The following is a 19,829-nucleotide window of genomic DNA, read 5'->3' as shown; positions in this document are numbered from 1 at the left end:
TGAATGCAAGGAAGCTGATTTCCACTAAGGTGTAATTCTTGACTTTAAAATATGTACAGAGTCTCTTGACAAAATAAGTCACAATTTAATCACCACCACAAATGTCACCCTCAGGAAAAAAAAGAGCTCTTTCATTTGTAAAAACTTTCATGTGAAGTGAAAGTACACTTTCTTTCATTTTTAAGGGTTTTAGTATCAAGGACAGGGAGTAATGAAGACTTAATTGAATCCTTAATAAGTTCTAAAGTTATCTAGGTCACAAGATGACATATTACACACTGATTCATTATTAGCCAATCAAATGCAAATTGGAAAGCGTGAGCACCTCTGTAAAAGAAGAAGCTTTGGCAGTTTGGAGCATTTAAGTGTGTTAACATAATACCAAGCAGCAAATGTTAATCTGGGAAATCAGTTAAATCAGTCTGGGAAGGGTTATAAAGCAGTTTGAACACAGTTTGAAGTCAGTCATTCTATAGTGAGAAAGTTGTTGTCTTCACCAAGAGTCATCGTCCCAGCAAATTCAATGCAACTGTGCAATGTAACAAAAGGACTGAACATCTATCACTTGTTTGGAGGAGTTGAAGAAACCTCCAGAAGTCTTCTGGAACAATTTCCTTTGGACATGTCTGCTTTCATGCCTGGCCATAATGCACAGCACCATGTTTGATGAAAACCAAAAACACAGCATATCAACACAGCCACCTCAAACCAACTGGAGATGAATATAAATAAAACGAATGCCTCCAAACCTCCAAACCTCATAGCTGAAGCAATGTTGTGAAGAAACAAGTGGGCCAAAATGCCTCGATTACTTCATGTTTTTGCTGCTGGTTCAAAACCTGTTGAATGACAGAGTGTATTTAGTTTTTCACACTGCTGCTGCTGCTTTTTGGCTTAGTAAGAAAAGAAATTAGACCCTGCTAGGGAGCGGGTGATTTATTTTATTAAGTCCTGATACATAAAACCTATTTAAAGGGTAATTTCTTTTTCACATGACTTCCTGAATCTTGATTTTTGTTTTCTTACTAATGAACAGAGCCCTGTTGGTGTTTCTGCTTAATCAGCCCCCTTCACTTTGATTATATTTAGTAAAATGCACATTACAATTATGGAAAAATAATGATTCCATTTTATTTTTTTATTATTAGAACATATACCATTTAATATATTGTATATATGACCTAAGTATAGAATTTGATTGTTTTACAATACACATTTAGAACTGGCCACAAAATAAAAATATCAGATTTACAAACAAAGCAGCATCCGAAAGAAAGAAATGGATGAATGAATAAATAAATAAATACTTTGGCATAAATGTTACAATAAATTAAAACAGGCTTTCTGACAGCATTTAGCATTCACAAAGAAACACCAAGATTAAATGCAGCTCATCCTACCACACCCTTGAAACAACACTTGAAAGTTTTAGGCTTTAAATGATGAGTATACGTCTGTCGAATCTGCCAAAAAACTAAAAAATGCACTTTTAAAAATCTGCCATACGGTAACTTTCATTCTCAGCTCTCTGCTTAAACCATCCTCACACTGAATAATCATATGATCTCCGCTTTTCAGCTAAAATTAACATTTAAAACAGGCACCGGACGATACAGGACAACACAAGGGAAAAAAATCAAGATGAGTAATCACAATTTACAAAGTTCACACTCGGTTCACTGGATAAATAAAAAAAAAAAAAGAAGTTAATCAATCCAAGCTTGTTTCTTTACACGAATCTCTGCTAAGACATCAATCGGTAACATAAATGTCAGATTATGATTTTACAAGATAATTTATTTCCAATAATTCAAACACGTTTTCTTCTCCCGGTACACCACAGTTAACACACATAACAAATAAAGACATACTATTTGGCAGACGAGGCAGTTCAAGAACACTGGAAACACCGTTGGCTAAACCAATAACGTGGTGCTAAAAGCTGAATCATCCTGAACACTGTGTGTGAAACGTAGCTGGACTGGGTTACACTTTGGGCTCCAAGCCAGTGCCCTGAATCAGTCTGTAAAAATTACTTTTGCTTTAGGGTGTAAAGCATATTAAAAGTCTGCAGACATTCTTTCCTTCATTAGAATAAGAGGATAACTGTATCTCTTTAATAGCTCTATCTTGTAGACGAAAAATAATCAATATAAACTATTATCACAATGTATTTTTCCCATAAATATAGTCTCTGGTTGAATTCAGTTCTGCTTTTTGGTTTGAAGTGTGCAGCTAAAACCATCTTTATCTGAAAATATTAAGTGCACTCGGACTAAAGTTGACACTTGAGGGATTTCTGAGAAAAAAAAGAGAAATATTTGGAAATTAAACAGCTTTACATTTGTTTTCACTTCAACGTACTGACAAATGTTAAGCGTAATATTCTCATACACCTGCCGACAACACAAACAACATCGAATAACATATAAGGATATAGTCAGTAAGGCTCATAGCAGCAAAATGATTGTAAAGGCTTCATGTATGTGTGAGAGCGTGCGTTCTTCTCTTGTGCTGCTACAGCCGGTCACACTTTGCTCGGAAGGAAAAGAAGACAAACAGCACAATCACTTGTTCTCTATCAGCATCTGCACCTTGCACACAAGATCTCTGGCCAGGGTCAAAATCTGCTTGATGTTGTGACGCTCCGCCATTTCTGAAAGGCACAAACAAACAACAGCTTGAACATTTTTACCCACGCAAGATTGCACAGATTGTCTCTGTAATTGTCCGTATCTGTGATATTGCAACTTTTTGAAAACATGCTCAGAAAACTGTTTACACAGATTTACACTCGCAGTCATCCATAACAGACTCTGCATTTCATGCTCTAATTAAAAGTTTTTGTGGACATGACATTGTAAGTTCATGCTGGCAAGCAAATAATATCTCTGACTCATTTACATAATTGTATTCAGCTGCTCATAATTCAGTCTAAAGCTATTTTTACCTGAAAATTAGCCTCACTCCTCCTTAACCCTGGCTATATTTTTTTTTAAATTAAATTTTCACCTGAAAATATGTCAGTAACACCTACAAAACTACGAGGCCACGATGCCAGCCTTGCTCTCTGTGGATAAGACAAACCTGTGGGAGCGTTTTGAAATACAATATGAATCTTTAGTGAGCCAGAGTAGGAGTTGGAAACTATTTACTGTCAGTAAATAATGTTTTAAACCTCAAGAGGGAGCAATCCAGTCTCAAGATTCATTGTTTTAGCTGCAGAAGTTTATATTGAGCAGTGTTGCTCTGTTGTGGGACTTACTGCCCTTGCATGAATGTACATGGACAGTCTGAGGGCAGTGAAAGCCCAGCAGGCACAGAACAGAGCAGGCATCAAGGACAAAGCACTGATTAAGTCAAACACAATGTGTAAAAGACAATCTCAGGTTGAGGAGTGCTGCAACAGTAACTGTAGGCAGTGTGCAACAATCTCAATAACAGTGCCTATATTTGATTTGCCATTTGGATGTGTAAAAGGAGATATCAGCTGTGGCATCAGTTGATGTGTGCAGGCGCTGGAATCAGCTGCTGTCACTGGGATTTTGGGCTGAGTGTAAGTTCATCGCCTGCCTGAATGTTCTGCTCCACAGAAATGGAGCAAAACATGCTACAGCTATTTTAGTCAAAGCAGCACTCTGAGGCTTATTCACTGAATATCACGCTTGGCAACCCTCGAAAAATGATGCATGGTTTCAAATACTGCCTGGTCCTGATACAGGGACCTGGAGGGGTGAAAAGGTTGAGTCTCACAAGAAACTCTCCTGGTAAAACATGAGACACGAGACTTCAGCATGAGACAAACAGGGTTTTGAAAACTGGATGGGAGAGGCTGCAATATTACAACATCTAATCTATTGTATGAGTCAGGCTGTTAAAATGGTGATCTCTATAATGTAGCTGCTTCTTCAGTGTCTTTAAGATACAGAGCTAAAATTAATCTGCTGTAGTATACAGGCTGAATAGTAATACAATAACAAATAGATTAACTTTAATAAGTAAAATATCAAACATAAGGCTAGAGGGCCAGAATTGGCCCAGCAAAGACTTAAATTTGGTCGACTGGACGGTTCTGGAAAATGTGAAGGAAGGCATAAATTTTCTACTCCTTGATTTTTATGAAATGCAAGGTATGGCTATTGTACCAATTTGAAAATCCAACGATGCTTGGAGTTATTGAGTTCAGAGAGTTGGATGTCCAGACTGCAATGACTGCGTGCCCGACGGGCTGATGACAATAAAAACTTTATATTTCATAATTATAGGACAGGCTGGGAAATAAGCTACTGGAGGCTTTTCTGTAATTTTACACATTTATCATGTAGAAACACTAAATGTTGAAATTGGAGTTCTTTTTCATATATTAAGACATCTCAGGGATTAAATGTTTAATTTAATGTCTTTACACTGACAGAAATGGAAGTTTCACTGTCTGGAGGATAAAAAAAAAAAATCTATCTGCAGTATTAGAACAAGGCAAAACAGAGTAATGTAATCAGAGTAGCATAATGTTAATATAAAACCTCATTAAACCAGATAGTTACTAGATTAATGTTGGTTTTGAAACTTGTTCTTGTTTTATTGTGCCAAATAGTCTTGCACAGTAATGTATATGTGAACTTCAGCTTCAAGGCTTTACCGTTGAAGAACTTAATGATGTCAGTGAAGTCCATGTTATTCTCCAGGATGATGTCCCTGTACACCTCCACCAGCGCCAGTGCAATGAAGAGGACAAAGTGACTGGAAGAGACATGCTTTGCTGCCCAGATGGTTTCCCAGACTGCAAACACGTCATCATAGACCAGCTCTGCAAGACAAAGCGCCCAAACAAAAGCTGAACTGCAGCGGCGTTCGGAGGTTTGGGTGGGAGGTGAGTTCGTGGAGCTTTCAGTGGATAGAGGAGACGATGCAGATACAGCAAATACGATAATAGAAAGTACGGCTAAACTATGGCAAACCCTCATTCTAAAGTACTGTGAATCGTAAATCCAGAACATTTAACGATCATTCATGCAAAATCTCCTCCAGCTGAACCTGCTGCTAACAAGCTGGCAGATTGTTTGGTATTTTATCCACAAGCAAGGTTTAAAGAGAGGAATCTTCTCTAATTGGTGCAAACTGTGTCAGGCTATGCTGTCACTTTACCTCGCTTGAAGTCTAGGAGAAACCAGCGGTAGCAGAAATAGAAGTGGGTGTAGTCTCCATTCTGGTGCATTAGCTCAAACAGCTCACAATCCAGGATCTATACCGAGAGACGGTCAAAGTAAATTAAATAATTATAAATAAAATTAAGACAGCAATTGTGTGAGAAAAACGTGAAGAAGAAATGGGGGTTTGTAGATGCTGTGTGACCTGGATTAGTGAGCGCATGTTTGCAAAGTGAGTGTCCATAGCTCCTCCGTGTGGAAAGTTTTGATTCATTCTCTTCATGAGTTCAGTGAAACAGCTGAAAGCCATGGCCTCTGACAGGACAGAGAGAGGAAGTGGGAGTGAAAAATCGAGTGGGCAAACTCTTCTCTGCTGTTACATCAAATACTGTAAAAATACACCAAGTGTCAAAGAGGAGGTAAAATAAATAGTGAGTCAGTGTGTTGACTCACCATCATCCAGAATGACTAGAAGTGGAGCCAGCAGGTCGCACATTCCCTGCACATAACCGATGTCAAGGTGCCTCCAGATATAGCTGTAAATATACAACCAAGAGAAGTGAACTTGACTCCACTTGGCTGCTTTTCTCTCTGAGCTGCACTAATGTCAACAGCTGTTTCCACACTCAAGTTGTAACATATAATAATCACCGTTTTTAGGACAACTACTCTGCAAAAGACTTGATCATATATTTTTCTCGGAAATTGGGGAAAAGGTGGAGATTTATTGAAATGTGGAAATACAGCATATGGAGTAAAAACAGGGTTTGCACAGTTCTTACAAGCTTGCTGGACAGCGTTATTCTTCAGCATAGCCTGAACTCTCTTAGGCAACCTGTGTTGTAATTTTTAAAGTAGTTTTCAGGAATAGTTCTCCAGGCTTCTTAGAAGACATTCAAGCTTTTCTTTGGATGTTTGCTGCCTTTTATTCTGTTTTCAGTATGCTCATATTCAGTATGCTTCGGATCACTGTCATGATGAAAAATGAAGCCACTGCAAATCAAATACTTTCCAGTTGGTATTTTTTTGGTGAATTACAAACTGATGGTACTTTTCTGTGTTCATGATTCCATCAGTTTTTCATAATTTCATAATTCCAGCACCACTGGCCCAACTATGAAAAGCCCTTCTACCTTGTTTTACAGAAGGCTGTAGACACTCACTGTTCTACCTCTCTCCTGACCTCCTCTGCATATATTGATTGATATTAGGTTAGTGTTAAGGATCTTAACGAGTAAAGAAAAAATAAAAAAAAAAAATAGAAAAAAACCCCCCAAAACACAAAAATATTTAACTGTTGCTCAAAAAAAAGTTCTGGCTTCTTTGGAGCAAAATATAAAGAAATGATGTGTGACTCAAGACTTTCGCACAGTACTGTATGTTCTTCCTCCAAAACGTGTTATTCTTTGTAATTAGGGCTGCTAAAACTGTAAATATATATATTTTGTATAAGAAGGGCTTAGAAAGGTGTAGATGAGTGGCTCATCGTGAGTGAAGGCATAAAGAAAATAAAGATGTAATCTGCTGTTTAAGAAAACATCTTTTTTGTGTGTTTTCTTATTTTCAACTAGTTACAAGAAAGAAAAAAAAAGTTAGGCATGTACAATAGAAGCAGACATAAAAACTAGAAAATGCAACTGGAGGGAGAAAGAATGTGTAGCCTGTTAGCTCAACTGGCTATAAAAACATTTCAGATCAAAGTCATTTCTGCTGCACTGTTGGATTTTCTTTCCTTGGGTTACATCTTAGTGTTGTGATCACTTGTATTCCTGGCTTCGTAGTGTTATTGTGTCGGAAAATTGACAAAGGAAGCTCTCAATTGAATCTGAGTGAGTCATTCAGCTCTTGAAAAAAAGAATTGCCCGCTGCTTTGTCTTATTGGTGTTCATCTTTTCACGGCGTTTAAATATGATCACAGTTATATATGACGTTTATAGAGCATTTATGTAGTTTATTTAAGCCTAAACAGAGACAAATCCTCCACTCTTCTTCTATATCTTTTTCACCGTAAGAGCTCTCTTCAGGAGTAAAATGCTTAACTAATGACATCACTTTTTTCAAGATTTTGTCAAATCTTAACAGCCAATAATGACGAGAAACTCACGTTTCCTTTCCATTTTCCTTTTATTACCCTTGAGTGTTGCTCTCAGTGTTTTACCTGCACATGATGTTGCGTAGTTTCTCCAGGTTGGCAGGAGTAAAGTACCAGTAGTTTCTATCACAGCGCTGGACGTCCTTTTCAATGCGGTGCAGATTCAGTGTATACAGGTCCAAAAGTTCTTGCTGAAATAGATGAAATGATACTTATGTTTAAAACATAGTTACGGTCATTTGAGTTTATTTAATGTAAATTAATTTCATATGATATTATCATACAGAGAAAGGACTCCCAGTTGACACTTGAGAGGTCACTTGGTTCTTTGTGTTTTCAGATGCAGCCAGAGAGTCAAAGGGAGGGTAAAGGCTCTCCATCTCCGGCTCCGACAGGTTGGACTCTGTGCCCTCTGGACTGAGCTTTCTTTGTTCCTCCTTCTGCCTGAGCTCTACGTGAGGGGGCGAGTTCTCAGAGGAAGACGAGGTTTCACAATGTCCTTTCCTGCTCCAAGGCACCATGGAAACTTTGGCTTTGGGGATCTCCTCCATTTCTATAGCTGAGGGAGACTCATCTGACTCAGTCATGATGTGAGGCTCATCTTTCTGAGTGGCACTGTAGGCTTCTCTTGCTTTCACCACTCTGGTGTCTGCTGAGAGAGTGAGATTTTCCATTTCAGGAGCCCCGGGACCTTTGAATATTTTCTCTTTCCCTCCTGTCACTAAAACCTCTTTACTCGTCTTTGATTCGTCCACTTCCTCCATCTTTTCCACATTCGCTTCTTCGGGTTTCAATGCTTTTGCCGCTTCTAGTGTCTCTAAAGATTGGTTACCTTTAATGTTCCTATCGAGGCTTTTATCTTCAAGCTTTGTCCCAGCTGCTTTAACAGCTTGTGACTCCTCGATATTATCTTTCATTTCAGGCTTTAAACTTGTCTTTTTCGTGTCTATTTTATCACCTGTTTCTGCAGCATGTTTTGAAGTTTTGGTCACATCGGAGGCTTTCTCTTTCTCCACCCTTTTGTCCTTCACTTCACCTTGCACCTGGCCATCCTTTTCAATTGACTGACCTTCGCTCTCTCCTCCTGCAGGCTTGACAGAGCTCTGTGACGCCTGAGGGACAGCTGCAGGTCTCGGGGTTGTATCTTGTGCAGCGCTGTCCTCTGTGCTGAAGGAGCCGTCCGACAGGCCAGAGGTGATGGAGAAGTTGCGAGAGGAAGGATGTCCAGAGTCAGGAGAGCTCGTCCCGTTCTGCAGAGCTCCATTGGGCAGCTTTGGCACCTGTTTGGTTTCTCCATTCTTGGGCTCCATCTCAATCTGGTCCACCTCCTCTACAGACTCAAACACCTGAAAGAACAAGCCAAAGGGAAGCAGGCTACTCCAGGGGAAGGGTTGGAAGGATGTAAAGAACTAGCAGGAGAGAAGGTAGCAGTGAGGAGTTTTGGTTCAAAATGCTGAGATCAAACGGACAGAGCGACAGAAATGGATGATAGAAATGCAACATTATCTTCACCATCTTTAAAAGACCAAAAGACTAATTTGACATCCAAATATTGCTGAGTTTGTGATACCTGTGTGCTGCTGCTGGAATCACTCTGCAGGCGAGCCAAACTCTGCCTGTCTGAGCTCTGGGAGGACTGTGATCGGAGAATAAAAGGCATGTGTGGGAAAAAGAGTATAAAAAAGCACAATTCAAGCTCCAAAAGTGTAGAACTGGCATTAATGTTTAATTCTCCATCTTCTCTGTCATTGTACCTGGATGAATTACTAGTTTGGGTCACAACATACACTGGTCTACACTGAAGGTTACTGTGTTTTTCCTTTGAGTCTGCATGTGTACGCGTTGCTGTTTTACCTCATTGCTCACAGTTGAATCGTGATGCTTCATCTTCTGACTGTAACTGTCCATGCTTGCACCTGAGGAGCACTTCGCCAAAGCCGCAGCGTGCTGCTCCTTCTCTCGCTGGCGGACAATCTCCTCACAGCTGAGCCACTCCCCCATGGTCTGCTGGTAGCACACTCTGACCTGATCATCCACCTGCATGAAAAAGTAAAGGATGAAGGATCAGCGTTTAGGTGGAAAAGGCTTCTGGTTCAAAACCATAAGCATAGAAACTACAAACCTCCTTTCTCTCAGCCTCTGACATACCAAACTGGTAATGACCCAGCAGAAAAGGCCACACCTCTTTCCTCAGTGATGGGTCCACACCACCAAAGTACACCAGGCGCAGCAGCTCCTGCTCCTTGTAGGCCTAAAGAAACAAGACAGGCAGTTGATTAACTGCATATGTAAATAGTTCATCACTGCTTCAAAACAACAGAGGCCACAGGCTGCTGGTGCTGAAATAGTTACTTCAGTGTCAACTGGTTTATTAAGAACTATCCAGTTTGCAGTGCTTGGCTAATAAACTATTCTTTTATTTTTAATTCAGACTCTCTTTGACTCCAGCAAATATAACAGATGTTAAAAATAAGTTTGAGATTTATAGAGCCATTAGTCGCCTGTCATGCACACTGTCGAGAGACTAATAGTGTGAACCACTTCTTAGGAGAGGATTGATATTAATATGAAGACTGACTGAGTGATGGGGGATGCTGCTTGTGTGTGTGAACAGAAAAAAGGTAATATTAAGTTTGTGTTGCAGTAAAGGGATGTCAGAGGTGCTTACTGTGCAGTCTTTGAGGAAAGTCTGCCACACGTCTGCGGTGAGGCCTCCGGAGGCGGCACAGGGCACGTCGGGCGCCACAATGGTGTGATTTACGAGAGCTGAGAGGTGCGTACGCACTGTAGAAAGGTGACGGCAGTATGCCAGCCCTGGTTGACAATGCAGTTTGTTATTGAAGAAGCTAAAGCACGCCATAAAATACGTTTTCAAATTGAATGTGAAGGGATTTTTCAGGGTATACACTACGGCTCAGTCACACTGGAGTAAAAATAGGACGGCAACCTCGCTGTGATGAGGAACAATCAGTGGTTGACCGGTGAACGCATTTAATTTCTTTGCTGTTAGTGACCGGCTGCAAAGACTTGCGGCGATGCCCAGAGGTTGAGCTTGCAGCTTTTAATTGCAAAGTGATTGCACAGGTCACTGCGTAGGAGGCAAGCTGTGTCCTAACAATCGTAGTCTGATTCAGTGAGTAGTTTTCTCATATGAATTTGTGATTTCTGCTGATTTATGAGTGAAGGTCATTACGCACTGAGTGCGATGCAAAAAAGCGACATGAAATTCAGAATTGTAAGATCCAAACCTGTTGTGTAATGTATAGACATACCGAACACAAAATTTGCCCACAAAAGATGTGAAAAAAATGAAGTCAACATCGTCATGCAACCATCTTTTTCCCTAGTGTGACTGCAGCATTAAGCATTTACATACAGCCATAAAATGCCCTGGAGATGATCTGATACTTCATGTTGTCACATAGCAGCTTCAGAGGAGTCCTGCAGAAAGACACAGCACACATTAGTATGCAGAGAAAACACAGACAGCTATACACTATCATTAGACCAATTATTAAGTGCAGGTAATTCATATTCTCTTGTATATATGATATCCTCTATCTAATGTAGAGTTCATTACTGTGTCGGGGCTGACCTTTTATAAAATGATAAACTGTTATGCTGCCATATAGAACAAATTAGCCAGCAGCCTGTCTTCTTTCCACAGCTCTCTACCATTTTATCTGCACAGCTTATCACCAATTCTCCCAACACGTTCTCATTTCACTGAGGTAAATGTCACACAATTGTCTTCTGGGTAATTGCTGGGTTCTTGTATCTTGCTTCCATCCCCAGTTTCCTCTGTATTGCAGAGGTTGTCAGGTGCGTCAGGTGAATCACAGCAGCCTTCAGGAGCTTCACAGTTCCCCGGTCGTAACACAGCTCTGTCTATCTTGGGGCGTGTTTTATCTCTCACCTCTCATGGTTGCACCCCTTGGGTGTCGCCGCTTCAGAGAAGCTCCCCTGAGAGCAGGAGGAACACGAGGACTTCCTGAGAGTGGGATGCCACATCTTAGCTCCCGGATCCATCAGATCTGGAGGAGTCACTGCAGCACGCACACAAACACGCGCCATCATAATCACTTTAGAGCAGCATACTGCCGAGGCTTTCGAGAACAGTTATATTTGCACTATTTTTGCTGAAACACAATTATGCTGATCACTAGTGACCTGCTTATGCTCGATTCCTGTAAGAGCAAAGAAAAGGCGCACAAACAGAAGCATTTACGATACTATGATAATCGTGAAGAATGAAGCCATCGTGTTTGATTACATTAATATAGGGAGGAAGTTAAATTAAGCAAACGCCTTTCTCAATTCGGTTGCCATGTTTGATTAGTTGTCCACTGTTCGCCTGATTAAAGGCTATTGTGTCGTGGTGCAGTAAAAGAGGTGTGAAGCATTGTGGCTTTATTGACACGGCACACCAATAAACATTTCCTGAGGCACAGGACAGGGCAGGAGGATATTAGACGCAAGGAATTAAAGCAAGGCAAAGCTGACAGATGGACAGACGAGCCAAAGTGTGACAGTGTTACAGCTGCTTCCTGTGAGTGAGGGGGATTCTTCAGGACAGCTGCAGGACTGCCTGGGTACGACCAGGGTCCCTGTTTTGGTAGGGCACTTTCCAATCGGTTGGAAGGACAGGGATGAAGTCAGATGGGGAGGATGAGTTACAGTCACTGTAACAAACAATCGGCAACATTTTTATCAAAATGCAACAGCAGGGAGAAGCCCCTGGGCCCTGCTTATGTCTGGTGACTCACCAAACTCTGACTGACTGTTTGGAAAGAGGATTCGGAAGACATAGTCCGTGGCCTCGTCCTCCTCCTTATCGGAGACCGAGTCTGAGGATCCAGATCCCTGAGGAACCCTCTTTCGTAGCTTAGGAAACACCTTTCCCTGCAACAAGAAAAATAACTAATGGCAATGACAAATACGCTGAACCGCTAAAGCCCAGAAAAGCCACCCCTTTGAAGATGAACCTGTTTAGTGTCTGTATGATTAAGCCTATTAATAGTGGCTGAACATGCGTGGGTGGTTCTCTTTATTCAGTTCAGTTAAAGAAACATTAACAAAGCCATTCAAGGTCTAAGCAGACACTAATCCACACTCCTTCACCAGTATCTCTCCACACAATGCTTTAAAGAGGCTGTGCATCCATTTCTTTCAAATCCAGATGTCTTTTCTTTATTGATTTATTGATCAGAGGAGACTGAAGCACACTTTAGCTCTTTTGTGTGGAAGAACACTAGAATAAATGATGCGTGCTGTGGGAGAGCCCTCCGTGCTGACCTTTCCCCTCTGCGACCAGAGTGGAGGATCAAGCTGGCCGTGGGGAAGGAGGCCATTCTCAAGGCAGGAGAGGAACTGGAGCAAATGACCTCCTTTGGGGAAGCGAAGTGGAGGTCTTTGGATCCCGTCTTGACTGACCAGCACTGCCGTCCCCCCACTGTCCACTACGAGGTAAACAGCAGATGTAACAGATCAACAGTAATAACCTGCAAACCCAGAGTTACACTAGTGATACAATTTCACCCACCTTGCTGATGACAATGCAAATAAACTATCTCCTCTAGAGGGATTGTCATGGCATAGTCCCAGTAAACGCTGAAAAATATGGAGACAAAATGCTGTGACCCAGACTAGTCTAACCACTGGATACTAGATAACAGCGACACACAAACCAATTGTAAATATTTATGTAAATCAATTATTTTACAGCTGCCAGAAAAAAGTAGTTGGAACAATCAATTCATTTGGAGAGAGAAAACACCTCACAGGTATGACATGATTTACGAGTTCGACAGGTGTCTTTTACAGTGTCTCAGTCAATAAACCATCTGCTGGATGCTGGTGTGTGAATATCAGCCTCATCAGATCAGCACCATTTATTCAGTGAGCCCTTGAGCAGCGCACAAACACACTGCATTATTCAGTAACAGCCGAGTGTTAGACAAACAACACAGCGGAGAAGAAATAATGTGCTGCTTACACGTCTGTGTGGAGGCAATTTACATGCTAAGATCAATCAATCAAATCTTTTTTTAAATATATAAGTAACAAGTTTTAATACACATAAAGAACAAATAAACATGAAGTCATTGAAAGTTATCCTCTTCACACGAGAAAAGAAACAAAACCAAATGTTGAACATTTCCTCTTTGAAAAGGAGTATTAATTCCTACCCAGCTCATCTTATATATCTGTTCACAATCTAATACAGATATATGCTATAAATAAATATGCCTGTCTAATACACAGATTCATGTTATTTTAATATATATGGTTTTATAAACAGATCTATAATTTAACTACACCTATACAAAATTATTGCTTTTTTTATAATAGTTACTATAGTTAAAATAATTATAATGACATATTAAAGTATGTGTCACGATAGAAGTTGGTATTATAAAAGTATTTCCAACATTTTACATAATGATTCAGAGTTATTTTTACAGATAGGTAAATTTGCACCTGCGTTCATACTCCAAGTCTCCCACAGAGCCGTTCATGAGCTGATTGGGCGTCCACTTTAGTGTCATGAGTTCAGCAGTCTGGTGCAGAGACAGGTAACCTGGAATAGCCTCCATATCGTCCCTCTGAAAGAGCCACAGGGATTCAACTGAGGTTATGTTTGTAGGTAATAATAAATAAATGTAATAAATAATGCAAATTTTATCCACGGTTTACCCTGATAACACATAAAAGCAAAGCATTTATTAGTTTTGTGTGAAAAAGACAAAAAAAGAAGGAAGTGAAGATGTGTGCATTCACATTATATCACAGTGATGTGAGAAAAAATCTGCTAGAGCGCTTTGATGACAACATAATACGTAGAGCAGCTTTTATCCAGGACTTCAATGTAACAGGATATACGTCAGGTTTTAAAGATTTTATCTCACAGCTATATAAATGCTGAAGTGGACCGAGACGGTTACCGGTTGTACGAGCACGTTGTTCTTGCCAAACAGTAGTGTCGCCCTGTTGTTCTGATGCAGCGACTCCACATATTCACGAGCTGATGGTGAGGGGGAGGGGCGCTCATCCATGCTGCTGCTGGAGTGCCGCTTCTGGATCTAGACACACACACACACACACACACACACACACACACACACACACACACACACACACACACACACAATATATAAAATCAGATCAAAAACTCATGACTTACATTTATTCATTCATGTGCACCAATGCAGTTTCAGTCGTTCCCGATGTCAAAAACCAGTCTGATTTTGCTTGGAGCACACAAACGCATCCGTAAGCACCGCGGCGTACAGGACAGGCCAAGTTGACCTGGTTCGCTCTTAACTTGGGAACTAAATAAATGTGATTCTCTGCAATACACTCTGTTCTTTCTCCTGGGACACACTGAGCTCCACTCATTGCAGCAATCTTAGCGAGGCCTCCAGACAGATAAACAGCATCTCAGAAGGGAACGTAACTGATAAGTCTGCCGAAGCTAATATCAGCTCATAGCTCAGCATAAATGAACACTATACATGTGCAGAGAAAAAACAAAAGACGCCTGAAACTAACTCTGCTTTCACATCTGCTGAAAAATACAGCTTTTATTGTTTTGGATATGTTTACTTTAGAAATTTGCAGCAGAAAATGTGGTTTGACAGGAACAAATGACCATGAAATCTAAGTAAAATTTACATTTATGTTCTTTGGGAGCTGTAAAAGAAATACACAAGTGCAGACGCTTATAGATGGAGTGGAAATGGAAAGAGTTAATGAAAATACGTTCCTTGGATTGACAATAGAGGATAAAAACACCTGGAAATCTCATACATGACATATACATAACAAAGGCTCAAGAAGCATTTCAGTACTGAGTGAACTGGACCACAAACCACTCCATGTTCTCTACTCTCCACTGGTTTTAGCATGTTTGTATTACTGTGCAGAGGTCTGGAACTATACTTATCAATACTGCAAAAAAAAAAAGGCCATACAGATAATCCATAATACTGATTATAGAGATCATTTAAACCCACTATTCCCAAAATCAAATAAATTTATGAATTTCACTGATCTGAGTCATCGCAATAAACAGCCTAACTCCCTGACAATATTTTGTCTGGTTTCTTTAGGGGGCACCACAGCAGCTCACCTGCCTCCATCTCCCCCTATCCCTAACATCCTCCTCTGTCAGATGATCCCTCTGTATGTCCTCGTTCACTCCATCCATAAATCTTCTGTTTTCCTCCTGCCTGGAAGCTTGATATTCAACTTCTGTTTGTCCACCATTCCTCCTCTGCACATGTAAACACCATCTCAGCCTTGCTCTCAACTTTGTCTTTAAGCTGCTCAATCTGCTCACCTCTCTGATGTCCTCATGACCAGGATGGATCTCAACATCTTCAGCTCAGCCCCCTGACGTTGTCAGTGCTATCGTCTGAAAACCATACTTTTGTCACAAATCACTCCTGATACTCGTCTCCATCCACTCCACCTCTGTCCACTGTCTTCTTCACCTCTCTGGTCCATTGTCAGTTGCTTTGGATGGTTGACCCTGGATATTTAAACTCATCCACCTTCACTGTTACACCTCTCACTGTCTCCCTCTCACTCACACACGCCTCTACTGACATTCATTGTTCTTCTCTCCAGAGCATACCTCCACCTTTCCAAGCTCTCTTCCACCTGAACCCTACTCTCACCATGGATCACAATGTCATCTGTAAACATCATAGTCCACAGAGACTCAACAAATAACAAACAACAAATAACACTTACACACAGCGCGGGCCTCTTAGTAGGAGAATCCTGCCTGCAGAGGCCACCGTGGATACGATGTCGTTGTACTAACTCGTCAGCAGACGGGTCTGTCCAGAAGTGGTCAGCTGTCTTCATCTTTGTGTATTCCAATGCACAAGGTCCAACTGTTGAACAGTTTTGTTAAGCAACAATCTCTATGAAAATCAAGCATTAAACACGTTGTGTAATAAATAAAAGACAGAAGAGTGACTTTATGCATGTCCAATCATCCAGGTAAGGAAATCCCAGAAAGCTGATCCTGTTGATTAACAGACTCAAGTTGCTGGGAAAGACTGAACTGAATTTATTAATCTATTTATTAATCTATCACTGGAAAGTATGAAGGTCCTTGCAATCCCTCAATGCAAGCCGTCTTGTCTAGAGTGTATATTGTCTAGGACCTGTCAAGCAAAAATCAACTGAAAAAAAGTAATAAAACAAAAATAAAATGGCAGAAACATTTTTTTTTGCTGCTGTCCTGTCTTGTTATTCAGTTCAAGGCCCCTTAGATTGATACTTTGACTCTCTTGGTTGGGGATAAGGGGACAAGCATGCAAGCATATTGAAAGAGACAGGGAGCACTTCTGCCTCCAGTGAAAACAATTTTCACTGTTCACTGGTGGGAAACAACTGCGGGACTATGCCTGTGTTGCTGCACAGCAGATGTCAACAGGTTAACATCTCAGCAGTTTAGCATTTGGTCACGAGGACAAGTTGAAAGAACATAAAGAGCAAAGAACAGTTTCCTTGCTTGGACAATGAGTAAATATAAGAAATGGTCTTGTAAGAAAGGGCGGGATAACATAACGTCCTTGTTCTGCCTACTTTTCCCCTAGGTCATAATCTTAAATCTTCATAAATGATATTAAACCACTACTGTTGGTATAATTACCCAACAGAGATGCGAGGATGGGTCCATCTACAGGGTCCATGAGAACAGCTTCTTTTTCGTAGTATTTACTGAAAGACAAATATGAAAGGGGAATTATGCGGGAAGACAGAAATCTTGTAACCCATTTGGACAAGATGCTGTTTCCCATCTCAAATTACCTGCTGTTCTCCACCAGGTAGAGGACGATCTTGTCTAGCACCTTTTCAAAAAGAGCCGTCCGTATCCACAGGTTCTTGACTACAGGCGGGCTGAGGCTGGGCAGTCGGGGCAACTTGCGAATGCTGTCTTGACTTTGCAAGCTTTGACTTCGTCTGCAGAAGGGAAAGAGTTATATTCTTAGGAAGTAGACGTGTTTTTAAAACTCCTGAAGCAAAACCCCATCTGCATAAAACAAATACAGTGGCATAAGTAACTCATGAATAAAAATGCCTATAAACATGAATTATTTAGAAGCTTTTCATCATAAAAATAAACCCCAGCCCTTCAGAGAGACAGTCATTTGTTTTCAGTGCTTTCGCTGGAACAACAAACAGGCTTTGGTGCAAGCTTTGAAGTCTGCTGTGATGTGTGATATGAGCTGTGATGTGTGCGTCTCGCACTTTGTCTCAATGATCTGCTCGAGCTCCTGGGCCTTCCTGCACAGCTCCTCAGCTGGGGGAAAGCTTTTCCCCACCTTGGTGAAGAGTGCCGCGATCTTGTTGCTACGTAGAAAGCCTGCCGCTCGCCGCTTCAGCCCATGAAGGACACACGCCTCCACTGCAGCTGTGTGTACAAAAGCACGATGTCATTATTAGGGCGCACTGATTAATAAGGTATGTCAGAAAAGCATAACAACACAGGACACGTGAATCCATCATAACAACAAAATCATCAAACCCCACAGAGAGACGGGCAAAATGTAAAGCAGAAAATGCTTCTGTGGCACAAAATTTTAAGTTTAATGTTATTTTTTTATTATGTTAGCAAAACTCATTTTACTTTAAATAGCAGAAAATATTATGTTAGCATTTTTAAATCAGCCGGGACAGTAAAAATATAAAAAGAAAGCTCACATGTTAAGTTGTTTTACATAATTTTCTATTTACACGTCACATGGACGCACAGGCAGATTATGATGGATATCTGACATTTAAAACAAGAAATGTGTGGGCAGTATACTCTGCACCTAAAGCTTTCACATAAGAGTAACTTTACCTACAGCTGCATTAAATATTACCACGACTTTGATCGGCAATGACTAATGCAATTTTGACATCACCCAGAAATGTGTTTGGTAACACAAAATATTATCTTATGGGTAGCTTTTATCATTCATTCTCATTCAGCCTAGCAGTTAGCTGACAAATAATGTGGCTTGTTGCGCAGTTAATTGCACTAACAGTACCTTCAACACCTTAAATTTGGGCTCCAAATTTGGTGTGAAATTGTTCTTTTGTATGTTACTTGGCAAATAATGAGCAGGCATTCGTGGATCCCCCTTGTTAATGAAGTTTGTGTTAGCTGAAATATCGTCACTGGCCATTTATTTTTATACCTGGCTAGTGGATTGGACATTTATGATGTGAATCTCCCGATCCGCCACATCTCAAATGTGCACTATGCTATTGAGATGTGGTGACTGTGGAGGCCATTTGAGTACAACTCATCGTCTTATTTAACAACCATTTTCAGGTGATTCGAGCTTTGTCTTCTTGCTGGGAGCAGCCATTAAATGATGGGCACACTTTGGTCATAAAGGGATGGACATGGTCAGAAACAATATTCACTGGTGGTGATTAAACAACGCTTGGCTGATGCTAAGGGAGCCAAAAGTGTGCCGAGAAAATATATCCCCCACACCTTCACAGCACCACTAGCCTGAACCATTGATACAAGGCAGGATGGATCCATGTCTCCACGTTGTTCATACCACTTTCTGCCCCTACCACCCGGATGCCACAGCAGGAATAGCGACTCATCAGACCATCAACCTTATCAATCTTCTTTCAATCACCTTTCTTGTGATGGTCAATCTGAATTTCAGCAGGTCATCTCTACATGGCTAAATGCACTGAGCTACTACCATGTGATTGGTTCTCTGTTCTGTTTTAGTTTTACATATCGAAGGAGAAAACCAAGATGACCGTTCTAAAGCTCAAGTTTCTAAGCTGTACTCCACAACATAGAAGTTACTTTAATAAGTTAATACTGTGTATTTGTATAGTCTACATGTATGTATGTTTAGTGCATTTACACTGTAGAGATCTAGCATCTGTCATGTGACCTGTTTGTTTTCTTATTTGATGAATGACCATTTGCTAAACTGTTTCCCTGGTCACAATACACTGTTAAATATGCCAAACCATCAGATAATCTTCCAGTTTACCCAGTAAGCGGCCCACAAGTTAAAGGCATGTGGACACACTTGCACAGTCACTTGACCGTGGCAAAGAATAAGACACCCCCCGTTCCCTTTCAGGTCTACGTGGCAGCGCCTGGAGCTGTGTTGACATTTGAGTTCTCTTTCAGGACTAATCCCGTAGCTCTGTTCACATGGGTTCAGGGGGAAGGCTGGGGTTGCCATGGCAACTCACGAGAGAGCGAGATGAGCAGAGGGAGGGAGGGCCAGCGCCGAATCATCGGCATCATGATCGTTATCTTTCCACCATCTTCACCCCACTAAACACTGTCACTCTTTCCTTCACCCCACCCCTTTTTATGGACTTTCTCTGTCACTGTTAAAATCTGGTTTACAAGATTTTATTCCAGCACAGGCATTAAAAGGCTCAGTTTTCCCCACCCTGAACATTTTTTTGCTAATTATCCCTCACATCTTTCTAAGGGCAACACGCTGAATGTCATGACTATATTAAAAGGCCTCCAAATATACTTCATGCCCTTTACCCTTTCACCATTTCAGCTAAGTCGTCTCCGATGCCAA

At 40.9% G+C, this 19,829-nt stretch overlaps 1 protein-coding gene across 3 annotated transcripts in view; it reads right to left on the bottom strand.

Moving 5' to 3' along the window:
- Positions 1–1,106: 1,106 nt before the first annotated feature.
- sgsm1a (small G protein signaling modulator 1a) overlaps positions 1,107–19,829 on the bottom strand; it is a 36,688-nt gene continuing 17,965 nt past the window's right edge. Inside the window, exons 4-26 of one of the 3 annotated variants that reach the window (XM_084945335.1) lie at positions 17,509–17,671; positions 17,068–17,220; positions 16,910–16,977; positions 15,997–16,142; positions 14,184–14,321; positions 13,720–13,844; positions 12,782–12,849; positions 12,535–12,698; positions 12,006–12,141; positions 11,778–11,921; positions 11,156–11,285; positions 10,616–10,680; positions 9,908–10,053; positions 9,362–9,490; positions 9,094–9,276; positions 8,810–8,875; positions 7,524–8,585; positions 7,306–7,430; positions 5,601–5,683; positions 5,353–5,462; positions 5,146–5,242; positions 4,640–4,807; positions 1,107–2,656 (exon numbers count right to left, since the gene is read on the bottom strand). In XM_084945335.1, the coding sequence (XP_084801461.1) occupies positions 2,568–2,656; positions 4,640–4,807; positions 5,146–5,242; positions 5,353–5,462; positions 5,601–5,683; positions 7,306–7,430; positions 7,524–8,585; positions 8,810–8,875; positions 9,094–9,276; positions 9,362–9,490; positions 9,908–10,053; positions 10,616–10,680; positions 11,156–11,285; positions 11,778–11,921; positions 12,006–12,141; positions 12,535–12,698; positions 12,782–12,849; positions 13,720–13,844; positions 14,184–14,321; positions 15,997–16,142; positions 16,910–16,977; positions 17,068–17,220; positions 17,509–17,671 (3,758 nt within the window). In that variant the 3' untranslated portion in view covers positions 1,107–2,567. Of the gene's footprint in view, positions 2,657–4,639; positions 4,808–5,145; positions 5,243–5,352; positions 5,463–5,600; positions 5,684–7,305; positions 7,431–7,523; positions 8,586–8,809; positions 8,876–9,093; positions 9,277–9,361; positions 9,491–9,907; positions 10,054–10,615; positions 10,681–11,155; positions 11,286–11,777; positions 11,922–12,005; positions 12,142–12,534; positions 12,699–12,781; positions 12,850–13,719; positions 13,845–14,183; positions 14,322–15,996; positions 16,143–16,909; positions 16,978–17,067; positions 17,221–17,508; positions 17,672–19,829 lie in introns of those variants that run through there. The other 2 variants (XM_084945334.1, XR_014801778.1) reach the window with 2 other exon arrangements.

The sequence above is a fragment of the Perissodus microlepis genome, chromosome 12, assembly GCF_051167445.1.
Source record: "Perissodus microlepis isolate ML-2025 ecotype Zambia chromosome 12, ASM5116744v1, whole genome shotgun sequence".
Classification (NCBI taxonomy): domain Eukaryota; kingdom Metazoa; phylum Chordata; class Actinopteri; order Cichliformes; family Cichlidae; genus Perissodus; species Perissodus microlepis.
The sequence above is the reverse complement of the archived record's forward strand: the minus strand, read 5'-3'. Positions and strand labels throughout refer to the sequence as shown.